The sequence below is a fragment of the Nerophis ophidion genome, linkage group LG11, assembly GCF_033978795.1.
Source record: "Nerophis ophidion isolate RoL-2023_Sa linkage group LG11, RoL_Noph_v1.0, whole genome shotgun sequence".
Taxonomy (NCBI): domain Eukaryota; kingdom Metazoa; phylum Chordata; class Actinopteri; order Syngnathiformes; family Syngnathidae; genus Nerophis; species Nerophis ophidion.
In genome coordinates, this window is record NC_084621.1 from 45,547,029 (window position 1) to 45,564,701 (window position 17,673).

At 38.5% G+C, this 17,673-nt stretch overlaps 1 protein-coding gene across 1 annotated transcript; it reads right to left on the reverse strand.

The window, feature by feature from the left end:
- Nucleotides 1-590: 590 nt before the first annotated feature.
- Nucleotides 591-17,295, reverse strand: wdtc1 (WD and tetratricopeptide repeats 1). Its single transcript, XM_061916129.1, has 16 exons — nt 17,115-17,295; nt 16,590-16,716; nt 16,426-16,509; nt 16,317-16,363; nt 16,140-16,251; nt 14,961-15,148; nt 14,702-14,884; nt 14,547-14,623; nt 11,576-11,691; nt 11,423-11,498; nt 9,334-9,430; nt 7,938-8,108; nt 7,623-7,849; nt 3,733-3,895; nt 3,100-3,292; nt 591-2,144 (listed from the first exon to the last, which is right to left on the reverse strand). The coding sequence occupies exons 2-16, from the start codon at nt 16,635-16,637 to the stop codon at nt 1,956-1,958; spliced, it is 1,971 nt and encodes a 656-aa protein (XP_061772113.1). The 5' UTR covers nt 16,638-16,716; nt 17,115-17,295; the 3' UTR covers nt 591-1,955.
- Nucleotides 17,296-17,673: the final 378 nt, after the last annotated feature.

Sequence of the window (17,673 nt, forward strand, 5' to 3'; positions counted from 1 at the left end):
TTTTTATTTAATGAAAATATATATATATGATTTCATAATTTATTCACTTCACAAATTAATTATAGCTTTCATATTTCATGACTAATTTAATTAATGTAGTTATTCAGTAAATTATTTAAATAATCATTAAATGCGTCCCTTGTCAGTATGAACGGAGGATCAAATGGGACATAGTAAAATAAATAAATATGGAGAGCCAAATGGTAAAATATATTTATATATTTTAATAATTGACATTTTTCATTTTGTAATTATGCACATTAGTGTTATTAAAGGTTTCATTAATGTATTTAATGTAAAATTTCATTTAATTATTGGTTTATTCCTGTACTGGTTTCATTTATATGATTAATTTATTGATTTAATAGTTTCAAGTTATTATTCAAAGAGCCATTTATGGATAAAAATGTTGGACCTTGTTTTCCACTTTGCAATGAATGGACGAGATTCAGGTTAGCCCCGCCCTGGCCTCACCTTCAGCACGTCGTTGCAATAACCTCATTTGTTTTGCAACGGTACTGGGTATCTGATGTGTAACTGATCCAGAAAAATCAGTTCATCATAAAACTAAGACAAAAACACAAGACGGGTCAATTTCTTTTCTTTATCTGTGAGCAAGAAAAAAAACATGATTACACGATTCTTTAAAGAAAATTCATGAGGAAAGTGAAACAAGTTGTGCGTTGATTACTTTAAATGAGTGTTCCAAAAGACACAACCGTTTTGTCATTATACATGAACCTTTATGTCCCACTTTGACACATGTCATTTTTCACACCAACATTACATTTGCAATCAACAACTTGAAGAAATCAGAAAATGTATCTGGTTAAAAATAAATGCATGAACAGTCCTGTTAAAAAGACAACAAACAACACAATTGGGGGCATTTAGCTGATGGTGGGCAAACTTCAACAAAATGAATCATGTTTTTTGTCTTTTAAACTGATTAATTATTATTCACTATTTGCAACATGCAACTTTCTTAAAATAGAAAGGAGAGACAGAGAGAATGGACTACAGAAGGTGTACCCTTTGCACGCTGCTGAAGCGCAGGCAATAAATGCTGCAATGCACCTTCAACTGGTCTGATTTGATCCTCCATGGAGTTCCCTGCCACTGTGGGACCTTAACTGAAGTCACCAAAGCGCCCTCCTTCAACATGCGGTTGCCAACATAAACCTGAGGGAGAATTGCTGAGCTTGTCCGTGGATCTTTGTGACAAACAGGGCTTCGTGTCTCCCTGGCAATACAGGTTTAAAAGAGCTCTCTCCATCCTCCCATGACTTTCTCTCCTGATAGAGGTGGCCAGCATACCTCAAAGGATGATGCGTTCAGGTTCTTCTAGTCTTACGATGTTTCATGGTTAGGAACGCACTCCCATATATCATTAACAGGGTATAAAGAAAAAAGAGAACTAGTTATGTGCGCGCGGCGGGAGGATACGCAGGCTGAGTAATACATACTCGCACGCTGCTACACTGAGCAAGGACAACATCACGTTTGTTCTTTTTAGTTTCAACTTCCGTCATACCTCCCATGCATTAAGCAGACTCTTCTACCGAAAAGCGAAATTAAACATGGTAAAATGCTCAAAAGTCAACTTTGCTGCCAGCCGCTCAGATGCCACGCCATCACCAAGGGTAAGATATGAAACAATGTTCTATGACATGGAGGTGATAACTTGACAATTAAAGTCATCACAGTGATACATTGACACTTTCTCCTGCCAATAAGCCTGTCTCTCACTACCTTGGAACGCCCATTCAAGTGTGCAAGACAACCACAGGGATAAAAATAAGGCGTTTTACTCCATCGTAACCCGAGGACCACCTGTGGTGTTGAGATGTTATGTTTCTTGTCGGAACGGAGTGCAAATTAGGATTCCATCCGCAAGTGACAAAGCACTTTGTTTCTTCCTACTTGACATTCTACGGAAAGGCTGACTGTTTGTTTTAGCTTGGCCGACACTGGCCTAGACTGTCCTCGTCGTCTGAACCGTCTGTGCCGACGCCACGCAATCCTGTGATGCGATAGCCCATGTTGAGCAGCATGACCTCCAGTGGATCTGCGTTCATTCGCCGCTGGTTGGCTTGAGCCGCGCCGTCCATGTCTTCTACCACACGTCCATTGTCCGTCTCCGTCTGTTAGCAAACAGGGACAAGAAGAGGGTGATGCTGCGGAGTCATACGTTCACAGGTATTTTTTGGCAATTCACTTCTGGATTTGACACCTTGACAAAGTCGGGTTTGCTTGATTACTATTAGTGTCTTAACATGTTTATAATGAATCCAATCGTTCCTCTCGTCACTTTTCAATAATACAGTGGTGCCTCAAATTAAGAGTGCCCCATGTTCAGAGTGTTTTGAGATAAGAACTGTCTCTCGGCTAAATGTTATGCTTTAGGTTGCAAGCAAAAATTTGAGTTACAAGCATTGCCACGATTAGTTGGTATAGCAAATACCACAGTGAAATCATAAGAGCCGCCCAAAACATCTGGTTTAACCCGCTAGCATTAGCTTATAGCTAGATATTGATGGTACTTTGATTTTCCAACCACGAGAAGGAAAAAAGTGAGCATGGAGAACAGTGCTAAGAAAGGGCGGATATTCATTAAAGAATTAAAAGCATATCGCTGCGATTCCGCGCCATACTAAAGCAAATTTGACCCTACGGCCAACCAAGAATGATAAAATATCTATACGTTGGACATTTATCCATGAAAATATAGAGAAGCTGCTGATGGTTTGTTTGACAGAGAAACAAATAGAGGTAAATGCTGACATTAATTTATAAAACTACTGTAGTTGTTTGTAGTACATTTTAATGCATTGTTTTATATGTCAACAATTTTATCTTTTAAAGGCATCCAAAAACTGTGTGCAAGCTCACACCAAAATGTATGAACTAAAATGTATGATTTGATGCTTTGTAATTGATTAACACGACTATTCCACAATGTTACACTTATAAGTCTGAAAAGTGTAGAAATCATATTTACCCTTTAAACCACTGTTTCCATTACCACTAACTACAACACTAATACTATACTGTAAAATACCCACGCATAATTTAGAAAGAATAAAATAAGTAGTTTACCTCTGGTCGTGGGTTCCATAATCGGACTACAGGGTCAATACCACTTGATGCCAGGAAGCAGTAGCTGGGATGAGGCTGCAAGCAATTAACTATTGACTCATCTCCCTGAAGGATCCGAACCAGATTAGTTGTCTCCTTTTCCCAGATAAAGAAGGAGCCGTCGTCTGAGCCGCTGACAACGTACTGGCCTTTGCTGTGGAGGAATGACCACATTTAAGCAGGTCTCTATGAACTTAGAAGGACAGAATCAGAGATGATATGGTTTTTCGTTCAGCTTCCAACATAAGCTAAGCTTTGTACTTCCTACTGCAGTGTTTCCCAACCTTCACTGAGCCAAGATACATGGCAAAAAAATATTGGCAAACCAAGAGGATGCCATGACTTATTCTGTCGAATGAATAGAAACAGGTGGATACACAGGTAATTATCAACCTTTTGCCATCTAGTGAAAAATAATTTACCTGTTCTGCCTAATATATGAGCAAAGCTCCATTAGATTTTCAGGGCAATTAAGCAAAATTGTTTAATTTTAAATGGCACAACTGATGTGCTCTAACAATAAACAGTGGTTGGCAAAGACTATTCTGAGTTGTTCTGCCTGCACAGCTTCTTAGTGCCCCCCAAGTGACTAACCTTCCAAAGAAGTTGGCCTCCTTGATATCGGTGGTCGTGTTACAGTGACCGCAGTATCGGTGCTTGTAGTCCAAACTCTGTCCTCTCTGATCCAACTCATCTTCAGATACTTCCTTCTGAATCATTTTTTGTAGTGCGGTGGGACAGTTGCGCTTCTCATTTTCTATTGGTCAGGGTTCAAATATTACAAATTAGGACTCATGGAAAAGCAATTATTTTTTTTAAATGGGTCGGGTGGAGTAATAACAGTACTGATGAATGAATGAAAAATGCATGAAACTTGATTACAAAATTCAGGATTACATTGATGCTTTGTATACTAAATAAGGAATGTAAAATAAATTCAATCATTTACTGATTTTTACAGCAAACTGTAACATCGGACTTTACAATGGATGCACAACAGCTGTGGCTACGTTCTATTGTGGAATGTCTCCATGCTCCACCCTCCGTCAATACTAGATATGTGCCGACCCATCGGCCACCAATCTGAAAAAGTATGTGATCAGCCATCGCTGATAAAGGACATTTAATAGTCATCATAAACTCTGTTCCTCCCTGGGTGACAAGTGGGTAGCAGCTAATTATGTGTCTCCATACACAGTGCTGCTCCCTTAATATAATAACGAACACCTGCTTAGCGGTAAATAAACTATATTTCTTAGTATCTTAAGTATAATCACCAAGTATTGGAGGATGAGACTAAACATGTTACACACCGAGAGAAAACCAGGAACAGACATGCAAATAGTTAAGCTAACCTATCTCGAAACAACACCAAGAAATAAGTGCAGAGTAAAGTTCAAGAAGTGTACATAGAACCACGTTGCAGCAAAAAGCAAGCAGCTATCCATCCATCCATTTTCTACCGCTTATTCCCTTTTGGGGTAGCGGGGGGCGCTGGTGCCTATCTCAGCTACAATCGGGTGTAAGGCGGGTTACACCCTGGACAAGTCGCCACCTCATCGCAGAAAGCAAGCAGCTATTAACATGAAATTAACAAGTAGATTAATAGGAGTCTAGAAAAGAGGCTATTGGTGTGTCAACATTGTCGCAGGTAAACAATTGAATCGATCCATAGATCAGACCAATGTTTCTTTTCTCGCGATATTTTGCTGTTTTTGTCAAATGTTAACAAACTCTGAATAATTACCTGGACACAGGAGGACGTTCAGGGCAAAAACCAAAGGGTTTAAATGAGTAGCAAATAGTAGTTTTTGTTTTTGTTTAGTTATTGACTTTGTTTTGGTCAAACTACAGTCGTGGTCCAAAGTTTACATAAACTTGTAAAGAACAATGTCATGGCTGTCTTAAGTTTCCAATAATTTCTACAACTCTTATTTTTTTGTGATAAGAGTGATTGGAGCACATATTTGTTTGTCACAAAAAACATTCATGAAGTTTGGTTCTTTTATGAAAATGATTATGGGTCTACTGAAAATGTGACCAAATCTGCTGGGTCAAAAGTATACAAACGGCAACATCCATTATCAATTTTGGTGATGTAGAAAAGTTAAAATCAAATCAAATTAGCTTCATGGCATGGCCTCTTAACTTCATGTGAGTGATTATGATTGGCAACACCTTTTGACTTTTCTAAGCCCATTTAAATAAGGCTCATGTGATCCAGTCATTAGACTCAGTTACAAACACGACAATAGGAAAGTCAAAGGAACTCAGCATAGATCTGAAAAAACTAATCATTGACCATCAGGAAAGGCACTTGGAGCCATTTCAAAGCAGCTTAAGGATTCAAGAGCAACTGTGCAGACAATTGTCCGCAAGTATAAAGTGCATGGCACAGTTTTGTCACTGCCACGATCGGGAAGAAAACGGAAGCTATCACCTGCTGCTGAGAGAAAATTGGTCAGGATGATCAAGAGTCAACTGAGAACCACCAAAAAGCAGGTCTGCAATGAATTGGAAGCTGCTGGAACACAGGTGTCAGTGTCCACAGTCAAGCGTGTTTTGCATCGCCATGGACTAAGAGGCTACCAAGCGAGAAGGAAGCTCTTGCTCCAGAAGCAACACCTTAAGGCTCGTCTAAAGTTTGTTGCTGATAACATGGACAAACATAAAACCTTCTGGAGGAGAGTTCCGTGGTCAGATGAAACTAAAATTGAGCTGTTTGGCCACAATCCCCAGCAATATGTTTGGAGGAGAAAAGGTGAGGCCTTTAATCCCAGGAACACCAAGTCTACCGTCAAGCATGGTGGTAGTAGTATTATGCTCTGGGCTTCTTTTGCTGCCAATGGAACTGGTGCTTTACAGAGTAAATGGGACAATGAAAAAGGAGGATTACCTCCAAATACTTCAGGACAACCTAAAGTCATCAGCCCGGAGATTGGGTCTTGGGCGCAGTTGTGTGTTCCAACAGAACAATGACCCCAAACACATGTCAAAAATGGTAAAGGAATGGCTAAATCCGGCTAAAGTTAAGGTTTTAGAATGGCCTTCCCAAAGTCCTGACTTAAACCCCATTGACAACATGTGTACAATGCTGCAGAATCAAGTCAATGTCAGAAAACCAACAAATTTAGCTGAATTGCACCAATTTTGTCAAGAGGAGTGGTCAATAATTCAACGAGAAGCTTGTGGATGGCTACCAAAGGCGCCTTATTGCAGTGAAACTTGACAAGGGACATGCAACCAAATATTAACATTGCTTTAAGTATATTTTTGACCCAGCAGATTTGGTCACATTTTCAGTAGACCAATAAAACATTCATAAAAGAACCACAAACAAGTATGTGTTCCAATCACTCTATCACAAAAAAATAAAGAGTTGTAGAAATGATTGGAAACTCAAGACAGCCATGACATTATGTTCTTTACAAGTGTATGCAAACTTTTGACCATGACTGCATATTTAATAAAAGAGAATAAAGGAAACAGTTTAAATATTGTGCTGATAGTTTGACAGTCAATAGCACTCATAAATAAACTGGAAAAACACAGCTGACCTCGCTCACGGGTGATTGCTATTGGAATAGGCAGCATAAAACCTTTAGCGGACATTCTTAGTCAATTACCCACATCTGTGATGCGCAGTGATGTCACACAGGTTTTTAAGGTGAAATGGGTAATTTTCTTTTGAGACAATTGGTGTGGAAAAAATTCAGCAACAAACAGTTACAAGATCCAACTGAAGAAAGAGAAGAGGGCAAACTTGGGTGGGATTTGTCTATTGTCCCCCTGATTTCTGTGCTTTAAACCTGGGTAAAAAAAGATGTTAAAGGGTACCTAACAATGATTTTTTTGTCTTTTCTGACTATGAAATTTGTTGAATCGCAGTAAACACTGCCAAAAAGTCAAATCACAAGATTCATGCATTTGAGTTTGAGCTTACACGCAGATGTGAATTGCTTTTGACCGATAGGTTTACAAATATTTTTTTAACAGTGGGCCATTTCTGATGTCAAAGATTGATGAACGTACATGTGTGGTCATTCTTCGACATTCTGTGTTGGCAAACATCGTCCACCTCTGCTGAGTGAGAGACTGCTGCAGCTTGAGCTTCCATATATTCCTCCTGCCTGCTTTATATCCATAAAATAAATCTAATAAAATAAAATATTTGTCAACAGCTATTGAGCCAATATGAAATTGGATTAGCCGCTAAACTCTTGATAGAAGAAGAGAGTGACATTACGACTCAGTTTGAGGAAACACAAATAAGGTAGGCTAAAGTATTATTTTCATTCCACATTGGTATGCGCTCAACAACAACCCGTGCGACATGTAGTGACATATGCTACTGAAAGCAGCTTTTTAGGATGCAGCCCTGTATTGATCGGCGTGGGATGATGTACCTAATGTTGTGGGTGTCGAATCTATAAATTGTTCATGAAGTTCATTTTCGGGGTAAGAGCTTTTACCGGTTAGACTACCTGATTCTGGCTTGTAGGCCTTGATGTCTTTATCCAACGCATCGCAAGCACTGCTGTGTGCCTGCTCCGGGAACTTTCCTTTGAAATCGCCGAGACAGTCCTGTGCCGCTGACACATATTCGAGCTCAAAGAGACACCGTGCGAGCCTGAAATGAGCTTTAAGATGTTGTGGGTTTAGAGTCAGAGCCTTCAGACAGTCTCTGAGTGCGTCGTAGTAGTCTCCATCCCTGCCATATTTCCAAATACAAAACATTGCTTTAAATGACAGCTGATGTTTGGGCGAATGTAATGTCACGTTAATAAAATGACACGTACCACTTCCGCTTCATGTAGGCAGCGGCACGGTTTCCATACAACATGGCGTTGCAACTGGAATGATGAATTCCTAAACTGTACAGCTGGATGGCCTGCGTCCACTGCTGTCTTGCAAATGCATCATTAGCTTGTTGTTTAATCTTTTCCAAGTGGGGAGGAAGCTCAGTAGAGCTGCAACAGTGACAAGAATAGAAAAGAGCGTACAGTATATTACCAATTTAGTATTAAAAAAACAACAACTTTTAACTGACTTTCTAGCATCTGTTCATCGAGCCATTATAATATGTACAATGGATGTCCCGATTCACATTTTTGGCCTCAAATCTGACCCATTTTCAGTCTTGAGCCAATACTTTCACAATAGATTATAGAATTGAAAATGTTTTATAGTAACTAAAGTAAACACTAACCTATTTTATAAAGTTGACCTCATTAAATGTAGAATAGGCTGATATTGTTGTTAATCAGATGATGCATTAAATTTGTGGTATTGAATGTTACAATTTTTTAGACACGATAAAATAGATCAATCAATCAATCAATGTTTATTTATATAGCCCCAAATCACAAATGTCTCAAAGGACTGCACAAATCATTACGACTACAACATCCTCGGAAGAACCCACAAAAGGGCAAGGAAAACTCACACCCAGTGGGCAGGGAGAATTCACATTCAGTGGGACGCCAGTGACAATGCTGACTATGAGAAACCTTGGAGAGGACCTCAGATGTGGGCAACCCCCCCCCCTCTAGATAGTGCACAAAAGCGAAGCAAAGGCAAAAACTACTATTGGCTCCGTTTACATCATTTCGATTTTGCCCTCAAAGCCTTCCTGTATCCAGAGAGTAAACGATAACAAATACGACTAAAAATATTATTTTGTAATAATAAGAAACACACCAAAGACATGCACCTGGGGATAGGTTGATTGGCAACACTAAAATTGGCCCTAGTGTGTGAATGTGAGTGTGAATGTTGTCTGTCTATCTGTGTTGGCCCTGCGATGAGGTGGCGACTTGTCCTGGGTGTACCCCGCCTTCCGCCCGATTGTAGCTGAGATAGGCGCCAGCGCCCCCCGCGACCCCAAAAGGGAATAAGCGGTAGAAAATGGATGGATGGACATCAATCCAAACACTTTAGTATCTTTTATATACTGATATTATACTAGATATCGATGGTATCGACATCTGGATCCAACACTCCTACTTTACAGTGAAGTTTTAGTGGTTAGTTCTTGTGTTGTCCAGCTCGGTGTGTGTGTCTGTGTGTGTGTGTGTGTGTGTTGCATGCTTAGACATTCATTTTCCTCCAGTGATCCAGGGAAAATGGTATGGGTCACTTTATGTGACCTGTGTAACTTTAAAACAGTTTTATTGTCCCAAAAATATTTCATACCTCAGTTGTATCTTGCTTTGGGTACATTGAATATGGCTGCTTGGCAAGTGCATTCCATTGGAGACGCCGTTGGTAGTCTTCCCATTCAGCACATCTCCTTAGAATCCAATGTTTCACAAACAGTTATACGCTACAATGAAGCTATTTGATGCACAATGTGGACAAAGGACATTCCTTCTTCAACAACAGCATCTGCTTTCTGGTAAGACTTTTCTCACACAGAGTGTGTCAGTGATTTTTTTTCCTATTCATTCAAAACATTTTTGAGGTCTAAGGCCACTGACCTTGGACCTGAAAGAAGGCTTGCTGGCTCACCATTTCTGTTGTACTTTATTCAGAAGGTGTTTGAAGCTCATTAGTCCATATTTGGCATGGTCTATCAGATCCAAATAACAATTGCCACATATTGTGTGCAAACTATAAAATTGTGTGTTCAATAATTGTTAGTGGCCATGTTGCGGGTGATCTACGAAAACCGTGTTCACAATGAATGACAAGTGCAAAAGTGGTGTAGACCTGCCTGTAAATGAGGATTTTTGCATGTATAATGCCTGTCACCATGACAACATAAATTTTCCTCTACATTTATGGCATCACACGGTGCACTGTTGGTGACATGTGGCACACAATTATAATGTGCATACTTTTTCTGGGCTATATTTAAGTGTGAGCAAGACCAGTGTTTCTTAACCAGGAGACAGGGGCCACAAAAAAAATCAGTTTCGTAGCTGTGGTCCGGATGGGCCTCAGCGGTACTCAGTTTCAATACACTTTTCCACAACTTGTGGCAGTAATAACAATCTCAAACAGATAAGTCTAGAGCTAGTCATGGAGAAGTTTTTCAAGCGGAAAAAATATGACTAAAGTGGTTAAGCTGTATTTTCATCTGCACCTTAATTTTATTGACTGCTTTTTTAAGAAATGTACATCATTATTATTTATCATTAATTTATTTAGAATTTATTTTACCATTTCGTAATAGTAACAATATTTGTTTATAATATTTTTATGAGTCCCTTATCTGCCAGTATATTTGATAATTAAATTTTGTAATCAGCCTGACGACTTAACCCTTGATAATATTTGTTGTGATTAACACATGGTTTTAATATTATTTGATAATATTTATCCTGTTAAACCGTAAGAAGGCTAGATATAATTATTGACTATGATTAAAATCGAGAGTAAGATGAATAATTCAGTGTTAATACTTGATTGGACCGCAGGACCCTCTGTAGTGGAAAAGCTGGAACCCAAGGTCAAAAAGGTTTGGAACCTCTGATCTAGACCATTGGTTCTCAAACTTTTTTTCACCAACAACTACCTCAGAAAACACTTGGCTCTCCAAGTACCACCACTGCACGCACGCACGTGTGTGTTTAATGGACAATTTGTGAAGTGAAGTGAAGTGAAGTGAATTATATTTATATAGCGCTTTTTCTCAAGTGACTCAAAGCGCCTTACATAGTGACACCCAATATCTAAGTTACATTTAAACCAGTGTGGGTGGCACTGGGAGCAGGTGGGTAAAGTGTCTTGCCCAAGGACACAACGACAGTAACTAGGATGGCACAAGCGGGAATCGAACCTGCAACCCTCAAGTTGCTGGCACGGCCACTCTACCAACCGAGCTATGCCGCCTCACAATTTGTCAATGTCTTTTTATTTTCACAGTTCAAATATGTTGTCACGCACAGATGCAATATTCTCTCTCATTTGCACAGCCCGTTTGTGTGAACTGAGCCAGTTTGCACAACCTTTCAAATGTGCTAAATATAAATGCAAAACAGGACCCGTAGAACAGTTCTAGTCTTGATAAATTACATTGCGAGTGCAAAATGACTTGATTTGCATATCTTCCTCTCATTATTGTGGGCGTTGTGATAATCTGCATATGCATGAAGACGGACATGCAACATGGATTGCGCTTTGTTTTGCTCATTTAGGAGACGCAAACTTCTGCGCACAAGCTTTGTAGATATGATTGTGCGCAGTTTAAGTTTGCCCGCGTTTTAATACACGCATTCCTTTACAATATATCAGACCCACACTATATGTATTTTATATAAAATACATAGCAGAGACCTACCTCTGGATGGCTCGCACATCTGTGGAAGAAGAAGTGTATATGGCCTTTGTTTGCATGTTAAATCAAACAGATAAACCTAGAGAAAGAAAAAAATCTAACTTAGTAATAAATAAACATATGTGATTGTCTTCTAATTGAGTTCAGAAATGTTACCTGTTCCCCACCCATGTTGACAAGCAACTCAGTTCCATCTGGACTGAAAGTGACAGAAGTGGTCACGAGGACTCTCAAGCGGCTATTGTAATCCGTTAGCCGTTTTGGCAGGTGCCCTGATGAAGAAACACACATCTTTAAATAATACTACTTTCTGCACAAATGTGATTGGAATACATTAGTATAAGAATAAACACATTTATTATTGCATATACACACAGTTGTACTAAAAAATGTTCAAGCCCCATAGGATATGCATGTGTATTTTGTATGTTTCGATAAATTTGATTAACGTTGCTCACAAACATTTACAACAAAGTGCAACTGTATGCAAACATGACAAATAAATCAACTCAGAGGAGCTGTTTGTAGCATTTACACAAATGTCTAGAAGGCACTAACTATTCAATGTATTTTACAAAGTTTATGCCGCTCTCTTCCAGCTTCTAGCACGTGACGATGCAACTACGTGACAAAGGTAACACAAGCACGCACATTAGCTTTGGGCGTTGTTAGCTATTAATAGCAATTTCGATAGTCAGTGTTCGGTGTCACTGAATGTACATTCATTCATAACAACATACTAAATAGCATCTTAAACAGCATCCTAAATAGCATAAAAAAATATGCTAAGAAGGAATATCCTAAATACTTCTCAGACGAAAATTTTTAAAAATTACAATATGAACGAAGTAGTTGAAAGCTTCAAAAAGCACTTTGTAAATGTTATACCAAATCTGGAAGGAAAGATTCCAGATCATAAGTCAGTTAAGAACTTGAATGACACTATAGACAGAAATCCCAACTCGATGTTCATTGAAGCTGCGACAAAAGAGGAAATAATAAATATTGTGAAAAAAATTTCAATTCAAGACCTCAAATGATTGTAACAGAATTGATATGGAAACAATAAAAAAGGTTATTGATGATATTTGAGAACCGTTAACATTTATCAGCAACCTATCATTTCAAACAGGCAAATTCCCACACAAAATTAAAATAGCAAAAGTCGTATCCATTTATAAAACTGGAGACAAACATTAATTTACAAACTATAGAGCTGTTTTTCCACTTTCACAATTTTTCTAAAATTATTGAATAACTATAACAACAGATTTGACAAATTCATAAATAAAAATGAAACACTCACAAACAACCAATACAGATAAAGAGCCAACATTTCAACATCAATGGCATTAATCAAAATAACACAGGAGACCACCAGTACAATAGATAACAAAAAATGTGCTTCTGCAGTGTTTATGGATTTAACAAAAGTATTTAACACAATCCACCCTAATATCGTGTATAAACAAATTAGAACGGTAAGAGGGTTGGCCCCTAATTGGGTAAGAAGCTACTCAACCAACAGGAAGCAATATGTGAAGATAGAAGAGCAAACATCTACAGCTAAAAATATATCGTGGCGTACCTCAGGAATCTATACTGGGACCAAATCTGTTCAATTTTTGTATAAACGACATTTACAAAGTTACAAAGGACGTAAAGTTAGTATTATTTGCAGATGGCATGACTGTTTTGTTCAGGAGAGGACACAGAAGATGATACAAATAATAACAGAAGAAATTAATAAATTAAAAACATGGTTTGACAAAAACAGACTATCTTTGAATCTCAGCAAAACTAAAATAATGCTTTTCGGTAACAGTAAAAGGGAAAGTCAACAAAAATACAAACATTTTCTACTGTTTACTAGTGTTACCATATCTGAGTTATTGTGCATAAATATGGGGAAACAACAACAGTTACAAAAAAGATCAATTACAATAATACATAATGAGGGATATAGAGAACGTACATGCTCTTTATTTATTGAATCAAAAATATTGAAATTAATGGACTTGGTGCATTTGCAAACTGCTAAAGTTATGTACAAACCAAACTATAACCTGCTACCCAAGAATGTACAACACTTCTTCAAAACAAAAGAGGAATTTAATCTTAGAGGAAAATCTAATTTAAAACATTTGTATGCACGTACAACACTTAAGACCTTTAGCATATCCGAATGTGGAAATAATTCTGAAATGGATTAAGCAAGGAAATCAAATAAAGCACTAATATGATTCGGTTTAAGAGACTGTTCATACTCCAAGTGTTCACAAAGTACAAAGAAGAAGAATTATGATAAACATCTTGAACTTAAAAAAAAAAATGAGATAATGATTATTTATGTATTCAATCTTTTTACTTATGGTTAATGTGTGCATCTACTTATTCACTGTTCTGTTAAAAACAGAGATCAAAGGAATAGGATAAAGCCATGATATCAAAAGAAGTAGAATTAAATAAGGTCTGCTTCTTCCTACTCCTTTTCGGACATGCTGTAATGGAACAGCTGGAAATATGTGATGCATCATAATGTAATGACTGCAATTCAAACATGACTGCAAATTGTTTGTTGCGACTGTTGGACTGCTTTTGTATGTCTGCACGCGCTCCCTGCGCGCACGCGTTGAGACAGAGTGAGTGACGCTGTAAACACCAATCCTTTTATTCGGGCCGGTGAAACATTTTACTACACAAACTTAGTAATTGTGAAAAATATAGACCCTTTTAACACAAATGTGTTCTGTTAAACCACTAATGGTAACACAAGCTAGCCAATGGTGTTCTTGTTATTTGGCTTTTAAAAATCTATCTGTCAGCAGTTTGCAAACAACCCCTGTAACTAAAACTTAAGTTAAAACTGAAACTCTTTGTCACATCAACAGACCAATTTTTTATTAAAAATACCCCATTGCGTGTCAAATTCTATGTCGCGAAAAACAGTAGTGACCATGTATGTCGGTGATGACTAAAGCTGGCCTTTTCTAGGAATAAATCCACGGTGCACCAGGACTTGATGAGTTGGTTGTCATAAACGAGTTCCACTCATTGATTGATTGATTGATTGATAAAATCATCAAGACTGCAAAGTAAACAACGCTAACAGATAAAAATGTATCACCTGCAACATAGTACTGCACAGAATTGTCTGGGATGGGGCTCAGGTTGTCAAATATTGGGTGCAAAACTGTTGATTTTCTGTTCAGGGAGTAGAAAAAAAGATGTGAATTAGAGCACGGAAGTGTGTCCTCATCAGACCAAAGAGCTACAACTCACCTGCCGTTGTGAATCATCCGAATGTCATAGAGACGTACAAAGGGACCATTGGCTCCGACCGCCATGTAGTTGTTGTCGCATGGATTGACAGCTAAACACTTGGCCTCCATCAGCTGACCACAGAACTCTGTCAAGTTGATCAGTGCCTGGGAGCGTTTACTGCTCTCCCGCAAGTCATACTGTCTGCACGTGCAATAGAGAAGTGAGCAGGGAACATTTGCGTTAATCAAGAGGATATAAATTATTCCTGGCTTCTCACCGAATTACGCCATCTTCCGCAGCACTCCAGAAGGTGCTAGGCCACATTGGCGCTGTGGCAATGCGTTTGACCCTGTTGGTGTGATCGGAAAACATATGGATGGTTTCCTTCACTGTCAGGTCATGCACGTGGACCTTAGTGTCCGCAGCACCGGTTATCAATATTCTGTCTCCGGAGTGAGGGAGGAACTGTATCAAAAAGAAACAAATAGCAGAAATAATTAAATTAATTTGTGAGCTATGGCTAAACGACCTTAAAGTTTGTTCACTTCCCGTGTCTACGGTTCCTCGTTTTCTAATTACTACTAACAAAACAGAGATTGCGTAGTGTGTCTAAGGACTTATTTCATGAGATTGTAAACAATAAAAATTACAAAATATTTTTTGATCGAAGAAAATATTGATCTACCCCTGTAGTATTGACCATATTCTGATACTATGCTTGGTATATTTATTTTACATTTTTGTATCGATTCGCCCTGCTCCGTTTACATTAAAAAGCTCTAACTTGACTGTTTGCATATCCTCCTACGATGTGTAGTGGAGCATGTTTAGCTAATCCTCTTTCTGCAGCGATATTAGTAAGAAACGTGGTTTATTTGCCAGCATAGAGGCCAGGATGGATGACTTAGAAGTGGCTCTGCACAGTGAAGGGATATCAGCTTATCACGAGAGTGCTACATTACCATTATGTTTGTTGGATTGTAGCAGTCAAATTTGCAAGACACAGCTAACATGCATTATCACGGTATAACAACAGTACCAAAAGCTCTATTGTGGGCCAAATTCATATAACTTATACCGTATATTGTCTACTGCATATCATGCAACCCCAGTGTGCATGAGGTGTTAAAAAGCGGGATCATAGAGCACACAGCCACCTACCACATTGAACATAGTTTTAACAACAAGCTAGATTAATTGACAGTACTTTTAAATATTGTGTGTATAAGCAACATGTAGTGCCAAACCTGTTTAAATCTTCCCAAGTTATAGAAATAAATAAACGCATGGAAAATACTGCATCTCAAAGACTCTGCCGAAGTGTCAAATCAAAGTTTTTGAAAAGCAACAGTCAAAACATAATAGACACAAATTCCCACTGCTGCCATCCTCATACTAGTCACCAACTGTCCTACATGCCACTGACTAAAACATTTTCCATGTCAAACTATCTTACCTTTACAGAGAATATGTTTGCTGCATGTCCTGTGTGCATAGTAGTAAGCTTCTTGAGCCTGAATGGATCCCAGATGATGGCATGCTGGTCGTCTGAGCCTGAGGCCAGCATACTGCAAAAAAACGCACGATGAGAAATTGTTGACTAAAATATAGTCGAGAAAGAGTTATTGCTTACTCGCCGTGTTCGTTCCATTCCAGACAGTTCACACAGCCAGTATGGCCCTGCAGAAGAATAAATGGTAAGTCTTCCAAACATACCCTGCGATGCACTTGTTGGGACTGACCTGAAGCTCAGCCTCCAGGCCGAGCCTTTTTATTAAGGGGTCAGTCACATGATAGAACCTTTGAAAGCCTGTTGCTCTCTTGTCCTACAGGCAAACATTCACACCATAGAAAATTACCCAGAAGTGTCACTGATGTTGTCCTCATATTCTTGTTAGTTACTCACTCTGATCTGTCTGTGCAGAATATCTCGGGTGATGTTGACACTACTCATGACCTCATCAAATTTGAAGGTCTGGGCAGGAGGTGTCACCCCTTAGATGGTTGGGTGGTCTGTATGTCTTTAGTTGAAGCTATATAAACGTTAAAAACGGTTATAAATTAGGGCAGGGCATATATATATAGGATAGACACTGCTCACAAGGGGGGTCTTTAAGGTCATTCAGAGCATCCCGGTTGACACGATTGGGATAATTTGATAACAGTCTTTTCACAACACAACTTTAACAACACTGCTTTTAAACAGTAGGCACTGAGCTAATTAAGTTTTTAGCAGTCTTAAAAGCCATTCTGCAGAACTCCCCAAGACTGAACACTGAGGATTTGTTCATCGTCCATTATTTCAGGCCAATGCGAGGTTTTAAAATTGCGTGTCGTTTACAAAGTGTTATTAGCTTATGATGCTAGCAGCTAGCTAAACAAAACGTCAGGGTAACGCGAGTATTTTTGCAACCCTTTGAAGGACACTTACGAGTGCAAATTAAACCTCGACACCTTCCTTCCGCCAATGTGTCTCCTTTCAAGGAATGTCGACGAGAGAGAACGTCACACGTCACTCTCTTTATGAGTTTGTTGATAGCATTGTTGGTGGCACCATTTCTGACCAAACTACAGTGTCACTAAACGCAATTTAGGTACTTCCGGTACTAAGACCTTCACTTCCGGTTCTAATTTATTTATTATTCTAATCTAATGAAAAAGAACACCAACATTTACAATTTACTGTAAACACAGTTAAAGTGTTTGAAAATACATTTTAGTTAACTTTTTATATTCTGGGTCTAACTATGTACAAAATACACAATAGTCCAATTTTGATTGATACTTTTATTAGTAGATTGCACGGTTCAGTACATATTCCGTACAATTGACCACTAAAACACCCGAATAAGTTTTTCAACTTGTTTAAGTCGGGGTCCACGTTAATCAATTCATGGTACAATAATAATTATATAAAAATTATTTCAAATTCATCTGAATCATTGCCAGAAGGCATGCTTTATCCCTAGTTTGTTTCAAATTCACACAAA

Coding starts and splice junctions, on each gene's coding strand:
- wdtc1 (XM_061916129.1), bottom strand. CDS start 16,637: ATGAGTAGTGTCAACATCACCCGAGATATTCTGCACAGACAGATCAGA. Junction 7,850..7,937: donor GCCTACATGAAGCGGAAGTG/GTACGTGTCATT, acceptor GAAATATGGCAG/GGATGGAGACTACTACGACG. Junction 3,896..7,622: donor GGCCTACAAGCCAGAATCAG/GTAGTCTAACCG, acceptor CCTGACCAATAG/AAAATGAGAAGCGCAACTGT.